We start from the raw sequence: 12354 nt of genomic DNA on the forward strand, positions 1-12354 counted from the left end.
TATGTTGAAGCCAATATATGTATACATATTTATACAGTTCTCTTGCTGCACAAGAAAAATTAGATCAAGAAGGAAAAAAAAAACTGATAAAGAAAACAAAACGCAAAGCAAACAACAGAAAGAGTGAGAATGCTATGTTGTGATCCACACTCAGCTCCCACAGTCCTCTCTGCGGGTGGAGATGGCTCTGTCCATCACAAGATTACCGGAACTGCAGATCGCTTTCATAACGGTTAATGCTGCAGCTCTAACACTCCCTCCACAGGCAGCTTGTATGGAAAGATTTCCTCCTCACCTGAGCTGCAGATGATCCAGTATTCAGTGCACGCATGTACCTGAGTAGTGAGTTCATTGTCTCATTTGTCTCTGTGCCCCCAGCTCACAGAGCCTGACAGTCACGTGATTAATCCACATTTTTATTTTTTAATAGTTTTTATTTACCAGATATATGCACGGGTAATTTTCCAGCATTGACAATTGCCAAACCTTTTGTTCCAACTTTTTCCCTCCCCCCCAGATGGCAGGTTGACCAATACATGTTAAATATTTTAGAGTATAAATAGAGTATAAATACAATATATGTATACATGTCCAAACAGTTGTTTTGCTGTACAAAAAGAATCGGACTTTGAAATAATGCACAATTAGCCACAAACATTTATCAGGTGCCGGGTTGAGTGCTGTGAATGCAAAGAAAAACCGGACTAGTCTCTGTCCTGGAGAGTTTCCATTCTAAAGGGAGAGATAAATGCACAGATACAGAACCGGACAAGATACGTGGAGCGCAGGTGGGGCATTAGCTGAGAGAGGAGGGCTCTGGCAGCTGGGGGCGAGGAAAAGTCCGTGGGAGCAGCGCGGGAATGGGCGTGACCACGTAGTGGCGCCAATATCCTGTTATCAATCACTAATTGTCTCTGCTGGGGGGGGGGGGGAGGGGGAGGTCCGAGCCTCCCGCCTGCTCCCTTCTGCTTGTTTAACTAACAGCCTGGGGAACCTGTTCCGGATAATTGAGGAGCCGTTCTGGGTGGACTCCGGGGAGAACCCGGACCAAGAAAACTAGACTCTAACCGCTCTTCACTTGCTCAGCCAGAGCTCACCAGCCATTCCTGCCCGGTCCAGCCGGGAGAGGGCGGGTTCTGGCACGGGGACGGCGGAGGCGGGGCTTGCTTGGTTTCCGCCAATGGGAGGTGCAGAGAGCGGGCAGCCGGAAGCGGGGCGCTAGGGGGGCTCCAGGCCGGGTCCCGCCCAGCCTCACCTGAGAGGGCAGAGTCCGGCCAGGCCGCGCGCGCGGGGAGGGAGCGACATGGAGGGCAGCCTGGGCCGCAGCGTGTGCATCCTGACCGGGGCCTCCCGGGGCTTCGGCCGCAGCCTGGCCCTGCTGCTGGCCCCGCGGCTGGCCGCCGGCTCGGCGCTGATGCTGAGCGCCCGCAACTCTGAGGCCCTGCGGGCGCTGGCGGCCGAGCTGGGGGCGGCGCGCCCGGACCTGCGGGTGCTGTGCGTGCCGGCCGACCTGGGCAGCGAGGCCGGGCTGCGGCGGCTGACGGAGGCGCTGCGGGAGCTGCCCAGGCCCGCGGACTTGCAGCGGCTCCTGCTGATCAACAACGCTGGTAACGGCCCCGGAGCGGGGGAGGAGGGGCAAAGGTGCCCGGGCCCGGGGGGCACGCCGGGCAGACCCGAGCCGGTCTGGTAGTTTTCGTCTGCTCCCCTTTGACACCTCTTCTGTTCCTGCTGTTGTAGCCCAGAGTCCTTCCCCCGGTCCCAAGCGTGTCTCCTGCGCCTGCTCCTGGGCTCCCGGGCCGTTTCGTTCCTGGAGCTTCAGGCGGCCTCTGCGCACTTCCTCCGTGGTGCTTCTTGGCCTCCTGGGGGGTCAGACAATTAGTCGGACTCCTTAGGTCTTGGAAACAGCCGGGGACGGCAAAACGCTTTATTCCTTCCATTGGAGGGAAACTGGACGGCGCACCAGACCTCCTGGGGAGGGAGGTGGGGGGAAGGGCCGCCTTGATACATACGGCCCGGCCCCAGTGAGCTGTGGCCCCGACCGAGGGGTAACAGCCGAGAGACAAGTTGGATTATAGAACTTCATGACCAGGATGTGGCTCCCACAGGTGTTTGTCCCAGCTCAGGAGCCGGCCTGGAAACAGTCCTGGGACTCTGGGGGACAAAAAATGCATCCAGAGAGAACGCAAAGGATTGTCGGTACTCCAAGGACAGGGCACAGTCTTACCTCTGGAAAACAGGGTGATTTGGGGTTAAGTGACTTGCCCAGGGTCACACAGCTAGGAAGTATTAAGTGTCTGGGGTCAGATTTGAACTCGGGGCCTCCTGACTCCAGGGCCAGCACCCTGGTGATTTCTTATTTCTTTTTTCTTTCTTTTTGAAAAATTGTTATTTAGCTTTTTATTGACAGAACACATTCATGGGTAATTTTTCAAAATTGACCCTTGCAAACACTTTTCCCCTTCTTCCCTCCACCCCCTCTCTGGATGGCAGGCAGTCACCAGGGTGATTTCTAAAAGAAGAAAGAGAAGAGTAAAAAGAAAGGGATGATCTTGGCAAGGGACTCCTGACAGTCTCAAGGCCCTTCACCAGTGAGCATGCCCTCTGGCAGAGGAGGATTTCCAGCTTAAACTTTGAAACCCAAATGCGATATTCCCGATATGGCAATCCTAATAGTAATTGCTCATTTTTATGTAGAACTTTAAGGTTTACCGAGCACTTTTCAAATATTATCTCACTTTATCCTCCCAACCCTGAGAGATAAGAACTATATTTACCTATGAGGAAGCTGAGAGGACAGAGTTAAATAAATTGGCCAAAATCACACGGCTAGTAACTGAAGCAGGATTTAAACTTTGCCATTCCTGAATTCAGGTCCAGCATTATCCAGAGAGCTACCTAGCTGGACAATGGGACTGCCACCTCTCTATATGTGGAAACAAGTCCTGCCAGTGCAATCAAGGAAAGATTGTGTTAGTTTCTTTGGCTTCCACTTTCCTCTGCTGATCCATACTGAGCTTGCAGCACACTAAAACTCCTAGACCTCCTTCAGAGAAATGGAGATTTTACCTGCCTTCACTGTCCTAGCGTTATGAAGTTGCTATTTTTGAACTGAAATGGAAGACTTAATGTTTATCCTTAATTTTGTGAGACGGCCCCATTCTCAAGCCTTTCATAGTTTTTTGGGATCGTGTCACCCACTGACTCAGCTTTGTACCATCTACAGACTTAATGAGATTAAATCACTAATTAAAATATTAACTTTCATATAGCCAAGCATAGATCCTGGAGCTGTCCATTGGAAACCTTTATCCAAAATGGTATGGAACCACTATCCTTTGCAATCATGAGAATTGAATCAGGGAATCACGACTCTGACTCTAGTCATTCAGCTGTGTGATCCTGGGCGAGTCACTTAACTCCAATTGCCTCAGCAAAAAATAAAATAAAATAAAATAAAATTAATTTTTAAAAATGACTAGGATATGTATAGGATTCCCTTGATTTGCTTGCTCCGTAGCCTTCATTTCTCTCTCAGGAGGTGGGCAGTAAGTTTCATTGTGAGTCCTCTGGAATTACAATTAGTCATTACACTGATCAGAATTCCCAAACCTTTCAGAGTTTTGTCCTTTACCCTGTTATTGTCTTTATATAAATTGTTCTCCTGGCTCTGTTCACTGCAGGTTGCATCAGTTCATACAATTATTCCCCGGTGTTTCTGAAGCCCTCTATTTCATAATTTCTTGCAGCATCATGACACATGGAATTATACAGCATAACTTGTTCAGCCTTTTTTTTTTTTGTCTTTACATCCCCAGCATTTGTGTTTCTAGCAGAAACGACCAGGTCCAGAGGGATTCTTAATCTTTTAATAGATCATAAACTGTTTGCAATCTGGGGAAGTCACGGGACCCTTTTCCAGTATGTTTAAATGAATACAATACACAAAATTGCCAAGAGAACCAATTCTCTGGAAATGATGCAATGGTCAAAATTAGGAAAAAAAAATGTTCAAGGACCCCAGATTAAAGATAGTTTACATCAAGCTTCCTTTCATGGGAAAATCATTGAGTCATAAAAAGTAGACTTCTCCTTTTCCAGGTTCTGGAAGCAATCTCAAGGGTATTGGGAGGGGGCTCTTGGCCAGGCCCTGTGAGATTTCTGAAGCTTTGATTTTTAATTTTTTTAAGGTACCTTAGGAGATGTGTCTAAATATGTTGTGGACTTTGCTGATCCAGCAGAAGTCAATGGCTACTGGGCTCTGAATGTGACCTCCACCCTTTGCCTCACTGCGGGGGTCCTCAGGGCCTTCCCTCCGAGCCCTGGCCTGAAGCGAACTGTGGTCAACATCTCCTCCCTGTGTGCTGTGCAACCTTTCAAGAGCTGGAGCCTCTACTGTGCTGGCAAGGCTGCCCGAAACATGATGTTCAGGGTCCTGGCAAAGGAAGAACTCGATGTGCGAGTGCTGAACTATGCCCCAGGTAGGGGGATGTCTGGTCGCCTCCCTGGCTCTGGCTGGGGAGCCAGGCACCTCCTGTGCCTTCCTCCTCATCCAGACCTCCCTTGATATCCATCATTCCTTGGGGCCAAGTCCCTTCTGCAGAGAGTATTGGCCAAGAGGCTTTGAAGGATGTAATCTGAGGTGGAGCCACTCTTGGAAATCGCTGAGGCTAGTGACAGAGCAATCCCTAGAGGGGAAACATGTGTATTGTCCCTTATGGAAACAACCTCTCCCTCCCCCAAGCATGTGATCATCACAGATACCTTGTGCTCCCTCCTGTCACTGGGTCAGAGATTTAGAGCTGGGAGCTACCTCAGAGGCCTGGTATTTTAGCAGAAAAGGACACTGAGGCCCAGAGAGCATACAGACTTGCCTGGGGTCTCCCTGGTAGTTAATTGTTGAAGTAGCATTTGAACGTGGACTCTTAAGTCCAGTGTTCTTTCCTCTCAGAAACATTGCCTCTCCTTGGTGAGTAGCTAACAACTTGCCTGTGCCCTGGTGGCAATGACAGCTTAAAAAAAAAAACAAAAAAAAAAACCCAAGTCATGTATTAAGTACCCACTGTGGGCAGTAGCAGTCCTAAGATGCCACTCCTGGATGTCATCAGTTCCCTGGCAACCTGGGGAAGGGGAAAAGACTCCCAGGAAGTAGAAGGCTTGGCCCCTGCCCTCAGAACTCAGATTGGCAGATAATCGATAGCATGTTTTTCAAGGCTTGCCAAGTGCACTTATCTGTGTTCTCTCATTTAATCATCAGCCCTGGGGGAAGTAGAGGAAAGCTAGGATTGCCTCGACTCAGTCAGCCCGTGCTCAGGGCAGGATTAGGACTCAGACTTACCCGATGCCAAGGCTCTCTCCGCTGTTCCATCTGGCTGTATAATGGGGAGAGGGGTCCATGGCTCAGAGGCTCAGTCCTATTCCAGTCCTTCTTTGCCCTGGTCTCTCCATCCAACCCCACTTGCTCATGGTCCTACTAGATCTTTGTTCTTTCTTCTGTTCCCCCAGGCCCTCTGGACACAGACATGCATCAGGAAGGCAGACAGAAAACCAAGGACTCGGATGTACGGGAGATTATGACCAAGCTCAAGGACAGCCACTCCCTGTTGGATTGCTCTGTCTCTGCCCAGAAGCTCCTGGACCTGCTACAGCAGGACACTTTTGAGTCAGGGGCCCACATCGACTTCTTTGATGAGTAGTACTGGCTGCCCTGCACCCCCTGGGTACCCCCCCCACCTTCCCCTGCCATCCTCGGCTCTTCCCAAGTGCCTGGAGAAGATGTACCCCTCAACCTTTCCTCTCAGACAGGGAGTGTGACTTATCCAGGTTGTCATGGCCAGAGCTGGGATTCCCAATGCAGGGCTCTCTGCTCTGCCATGATGTGCCTTCTCCTCCATTCCCTTTGACTTGTTAATCTGGTTTCCACTAAGACTGCCTCTTTTCTCATTCTGTCTTGTCCATTGGGCGTACGGCCTACTCAGGAGAATGGGAGTGTTCAGGATATAGTGACAGTGAGTCTGTGGGGAATTGGGGGATAAAAACGAGACCATGTTGAAAGGGGAGGTGATTCTCTGACACCCCCTCCCCCCAGAGAGAGAGGCACGGTGCTTATAATGCCAGGCTTGCAGTCAGCAACCTCTGAGTGCAAATCCAGCCACTGACATTTACAGTGAGATTCTGGACTTCATGTCTGTACCTCAAGCTGCTCCCAAAGATCTGAATCTGAATTCCTAGTCTGGTTACCATCTGTCTTGGTCAAGAGAGCTCTCTCATTGGACCCCGTGCTGAAATGGTATATTGTTTCTATATAAAAGGCAGAGGGAGAGAAAGATAGAAAAAGAAGGGAAGGAAAAAAGGAAAGGGAAGAAGAAGGAAGGAAGATGCTGAATTCTCTCTCCTTTTCTTTTTACTTCTATCCCTTGTATAAGTTGTAAGATCCATCATGGTAGAAATGTGTTTCTGATTCCTTTTGTAGTGACTGCCCCCAGTCTCAGAGAATTCAATAAATGCTAAGAAAGTATTTGTGTTAGTGTGTGTGTGTGTATGTGTTTGTCCCTTCACTCATTCATGGAAGTATTTACTGAGGGTTTATACTGGGATACAAAAACATAAACGAAACAATCCTTTTCTCAAAGAGTTCACATTTTGTCAGAGAAAATATACTTGAGTGTTCAACATGATTTTTCTTTTCTGTTTTTTTTTAAATAATAGCTTTTTCTTTTTTTTCTTTTTTATTAATTTTTATAATTATAACATTTTCTTTGACACTACATATGCAAAGGTAAATTTTTTTTTTTTTTTTTTTACAGCATTATCCCTTGTACTCCCTTCTGTTCCGAGTTTTTCCCCTCCTTCCCTCCACCCCCTCCCCTAGATGGCAGGCATTCCCATACATATTAAATATCTTATAGGATATCCTAGGTACAATATATATGTGCAGAATCGAATTTTGTTGTTGTTGCTGTTGCAAAGGAAGGATTGTATTCACAAGGTAAAAACTGGGAAGAGAAACAAAACAAAAAAAACAAAAAACAATGCTCACAGTTTACACTCATTTCCCAGTGTTCCTTTTCTGGGTGTAGCTGATTCTGTCCATCATTGATCAATTGGAATTGGATTAGCTCTTCTCTATGTTGAAGATATCTACGTCCATCAGAATACATCCTCATACAGTATCATTGTTGAAGTGTATAATGATCCCCTAGTTCTGCTCGTTTCACTCAGCATCAATTGATTTAAGTCTCTCCAAGCCTCTCTGTATTCCTCCTGTTGGTCATTTCTTACAGAACAATAATATTCCATAACCTTCATATACCATAATTTACCCAACCATTCTCCAATTGATGGGCATCCATTCATTTTCCAGTTTCTAGCCACTACAAAAAGGGCTGCCACAAACATTTTGGCACATACAGGTCCCTTTCCCTTCTTTAGTATTTCCATGGGATATAAGCCCAGTAGTAGTACGGCTGGGTCAAAGGCTATGCACAATTTGATAACTTTTTGGGCATAATTCCAGATTGCTCTCCAGAATGGTTGGATTCTTTCACAACCCCACCAACAATGCATCAGTGTCCCACTTTTCCCACAGCCCCTCCAACATTCATCGTTATTTGTTCCTGTCATCTTAGCCAATCTGACAAGTGTGTAGTGGTATCTCAGAGTTGTCTTAATTTGCATTTCTCTGATCAATAGTGATTTGGAACACTCTTTCATATGAGTGGGAATAGTTTTAATTTCATCATCTGAAAATTGTCTGTTCATATCCTTTGACCATTTATCAATTGGAGAATGGCTTGATTTCTTATAAATTAAAGTCAATTCTCTGTATATTTTGGAGATGAGGCCTTTATCAGAACCTTTAACTGTAAAAATTTTTTCCCAATTTGTTACTTCCCTTCTAATCTTGTTTTCATTAGTTTTGTTTGTGCAGAAACTTTTTAATTTGGTTTAATCAAAATTTTCTATTTTGTGATCAATAATGGTCTCTAGTTCTCCCTTGGACACAAACTCCTTCCTCCTCCACAAGTCTGAGAGGTAAACCATCCCATGTTCCTCCAATTTATTTATGATTTCATTTTTATGTCTAAATCTTGGACCCATTTTGATCTAATCTTAGTATGTGGTGTTAAATGTGGGGCCATGCCTAGTTTCTGCCATACTAATTTCCAGTTTTCCCAGCAGTTTTTGTCAAATAATGAATTCTTATCCCAAAAGTTGGGATCTTTGGGTTTGTCAAACACTAGATTGCTATTTTTATTCACTATCTTGCCCTGTGAACCTAACCTATGCCACTGATCAACTAGTCTATTTCTTAGCCAAACCAAATGGTTTTGGTGACTGTTGCTTTATAATATAGTTCTAGATCAGGTACAGCTAGACCACCTTCATTTAATTTTTTTTCATTACTTCCTTTGAAATTCTCGACCTTTTGTTGTTCCATATGAATTCTGTTGTTATTTTTTTCTAGGTTATTAAAATAGTTTCTTGGGAGTCTGATTGGTATAGCACTAAATAAATAGATTAGTTTAGGGAGTATTGTCAGCTTAATTATATTCACTCGGCCTATCCAAGAGCACTGAATGTCTTTCCAATTATTTAAATCTGACTTTATTTTTGTAGCAAGTATTTCATAATTTTGCTCATATAATTCCTGACTTTCCTTTGGTAGATATATTCCCAAATATTTTATACTATCGACCGTTATTTTGAATGGAATTTCTCTTTGTATCTCTTGCTGTTGGATTGTGTTGGTAATGTATAAAAATGCTGAGGATTTATGTGGATTTATTTTGTATCCTGCACCTTTGCTAAAATTCTGAATTATTTCTAAGGATTATTCCCTTTAAGGAAGGATGGGTTCCAATTATAGTAAAATACCAATGTGTTCTTGTGATTACAGTTTCTTTTGGCAGGAGTCCAGGGAAAGAACATGCTGTTATTTTGACACCTCCGTAGAGAAATTGTCATTGGCCTGAAACTTCCCATACAGGAGTAGAGAGGATGACTAAAAGACATCTTAAATTATTCTAAACTATATAAGAGTACAAATGGATTGTACAAATTGAGATGAAGAGACTTAATTATGGAAGAGATGGGAAACTAGTATGTGCTTATCTTAAATGTTTTTATTTTTTTTCTGTCTTTTATTTCTTTGTAAAATGCAGAAAAAAAGTCTTATGTATGTTTAGTAGGTAGCACAGTGGACAGAACACTAGCCCTGGAGTCTTCCTGAGTTTAAATCTTGCTTCAGACACTCACTAGTTGTGTGACCCTCAGCAAATCATTTGATCCTGTTTGCCTCAGTTTCCTCATCTGTAAAGTGAGTTGGAAAAGGAAATGTCAAACCACTATGGTATCTTCACCTAGAAAACTCCAGCTGGGGTTCCAAGACTCGGACACTATTCACAACAATAAAACAAGATAGAAAAGGCAAGATTGATTCCCAAATCTCTCTCTCCCAAATTCCCCTCCAAACCACTTTAAAGGCCCCAAGTGCTCATTATATCATTTTATTTCTGAACAAGATTAATCCTGCACCTGACTTTCGATATCTTGGAACTATGACTGTCAGATATGTCAAGATCTCAGGCCTTGAATCAAACAGAGCTAAGGGAATTCCCCCCCCCCCCCCGTTATATGTCAGATAAATCTATGTCCTTGAAGAGATGAATCCTGACATTATTATAACTATGTTTCTCTTTTTTATTTTATTTATTTATTATTATCTCTATTATTTTTATTTCTCTTTTATGTACTTTATTTTATTTTTATTTTCTTATCTATTTTATTTTATTTTATTTAGCAAATTTCTATAATCAGGGCAGGTGAGCAGGAATTTTCTATGTACAATACTAAATCTATTTATTAGTAGATTGATACTGGAGCATCTTTGAGTTACTGATGAGGAGTAAACTGAGGTTCTTAACAGAGATGGGTCAGTTCCTTTCTCTCTCTCCTTCCTTCCCCAAAGTTACCAAGGGCGGGTTCGGCAGCAAAGGAATTTGCTACTTAATGCTGTATGGAAACAGTCTTTATTGATTAGAATGGAAACACCGGAGAGCCGGTGGGCAAAATGGCTGCATGGTACAAGGCCAATTTTGCAAAGAATAGATTTTTGAGGACTCTGTTTTATACAAGAGCCCAATCATTCAGATGCAGTGATGTAAGGAGGTTCCAGAGAGTGATGTAAATAAGATAAGGATTCTCTTGTTATCTTTTGGGGACAGACTGAAGTCTCTTCCCAAAAAGGAATTTCCTGCTGGCGTTTGGTCTATCTGAGCAGATTAGAACGGGGGCTGTAAAACCCCGGCCAGCTCAGATAGACCAAGCTAGTTTGACCAGATTTTGTATCAAAGGTCCAAGTCCCAGAGGAAGTTGGAGATCAAACAAGGAATACCAAGGGGCTACCGCCCTCAACATTACTACAATAGGATACAAGTATAAAAAATTTTATCATTTAACTTATTTTTATTCAAGTTATAATATAGAGATGGTTTCCTCCTAAGAGAGGGGAAGGATTAGACAAAGTATTTAGATAAAGATATAAATGTTTTTTAATTAAATGGGATAGTAAATTTTGGGCAGTAAGTTTTCTGTAGGATATATACATATGTATATGATTGGCTTCTTTTTTTTTTTTATTCATTTTTCCAAATTATCCCCTCCCTCCCCCCGATGGCAGGTAATCCCATACATTTTACATGTGTTACAATATAACCTAGATACAATATATGTGTGTAAATACCATTTTCTTGTTGCACATTAAGTACTAGATTCCGAAGGTATAAGTAACCTGGGTAGATAGACAGTAGTGCTAACAATTTACATTCACTTCCCAGTGTTCCTTCTCTGGGTGTAGTTGTTTCTGTCCATCATTGATCAACTGGAAGTGAGTTGGATCTTCTCTATGTTGAAGATATCCACTTCCATCAGAATACATCCTCATACAGTATTATTGTTGAAGTGTATAGTGATCTTCTGGTTCTGCTCATTTCACTCAGCAACAGTTGATGTAAGTCTCTCCAAGCCTCTCTGTATTCCTCCTGCTGGTCATTTCTTACAGAGCAATAATATTCCATAACCTTCATATACCACAATTTACCCAACCATTCTCCAATTGATGGACATCCATTCATCTTCCAGTTTCTAGCTACAACAAAAAGAGTTGCCACAAACACTTTGGCACATACAGGTCCCTTTCCACTCTTTAGTATTTCTTTGGGATATAATGCCAATAACAGCAATGCTGGGTCAAAGGGTATGTACAGTTTGATAACTTTTGGGGCATAGTTCCAAATTGCTCTCCAGAATGGTTGGATTCTTTCACAGCTCCACCAACAATGCATCAGTGTCCCAGTTTTCCCACATCCCCTCCAACATTCATCATTATTTGTTCCTGTCATTTTAGCCAATCTGACAGGTGTGTAGTGGTATATGATTGGCTTCTAAATTATTTTAATGGGAAATTCAGGCTTTGATAATATTGTGACTGGAAGAATAAAAGTTTAAAAAAATAACACCAATTGAAGCTCAAAGTTTTGAGCATGGTCAATTTAATGGTAAAGCTCAAATCTACTAATAAATAGTGGCTCAGCTTTTTCAATAAATTGAGATTCTGAATAAGGGGGACAGTCTTCTTTGATAGATTTTGGGAACTCCAGAACAAAAGACAGAATGGGGTGGGATTGGAGACAACATGATTGGTTAGAAGTTTGGTAATGGTGTGGAAAATGGGGCTAGCAATGAGCCTTGCTTCCTTCCTGTGACTAAGCAGTGCTCATTGTTTGAGCCTACCTCAAAGGTTATATAGATAATGGTCCAGATTTTTGATCAGCAAACCAGACATCCTTGAAGGATGGCTTGGGGGTATGACAATATTAGACCTAACTTCCTTGTGTTCCCATGAATCATCCAAAGTTAGCAAAATTTCTTGAGGCAAAACCAGATTAGAGAATAGGATGTCTGAACATAATCCATTATTGGTCAGCTTAATTCTGAACTAAGACCAGAGACTGAGAAGTATAACTTAAGCAGTTACAGGACAATATCAGGTCATTGTAAATAGGATTAATAAAAAAAGATGTAGAATCAATCTTGATCATTTCAGAAAGAAATCATGGCACCCTTCAGGTAGAAAAGAGGAGGGAGAGCATTCCAGGCATGGGGGAACTAATCTTGAGCTAGCAAAGTAGACTAAGGCATAGCAATCAGATAGGAAACCTAGGGGGAAAAAACAGTGTCCTGGAAAGCTGAAGGAATGAGTAATCCAGGAGAAGATATTTGTCCCCAAGTGTTAAAGGCTGCAGAGAGTCAAGAAGGAGGGGGATTGAAAAAGACTGCAAAATTCGGCAAGAGATC

The 12354-nt window shown here is 43.3% G+C and overlaps 1 protein-coding gene across 1 annotated transcript; it reads left to right on the plus strand.

Annotated features, from left to right (window-relative positions):
- Nucleotides 1-1203: 1203 nt before the first annotated feature.
- On the plus strand, nucleotides 1204-6514 carry LOC141554027 (sepiapterin reductase-like). The gene is made up of 3 exons (XM_074285538.1): nucleotides 1204-1607; nucleotides 4188-4478; nucleotides 5503-6514. The coding sequence occupies exons 1-3, from the start codon at nucleotides 1304-1306 to the stop codon at nucleotides 5691-5693; spliced, it is 786 nt and encodes a 261-aa protein (XP_074141639.1). The 5' UTR covers nucleotides 1204-1303; the 3' UTR covers nucleotides 5694-6514.
- The last annotated feature ends 5840 nt before the right edge of the window (nucleotides 6515-12354 follow it).

This window comes from Sminthopsis crassicaudata, chromosome 2 (assembly GCF_048593235.1).
Source record: "Sminthopsis crassicaudata isolate SCR6 chromosome 2, ASM4859323v1, whole genome shotgun sequence".
Taxonomy (NCBI): Eukaryota; Metazoa; Chordata; class Mammalia; order Dasyuromorphia; family Dasyuridae; genus Sminthopsis; species Sminthopsis crassicaudata.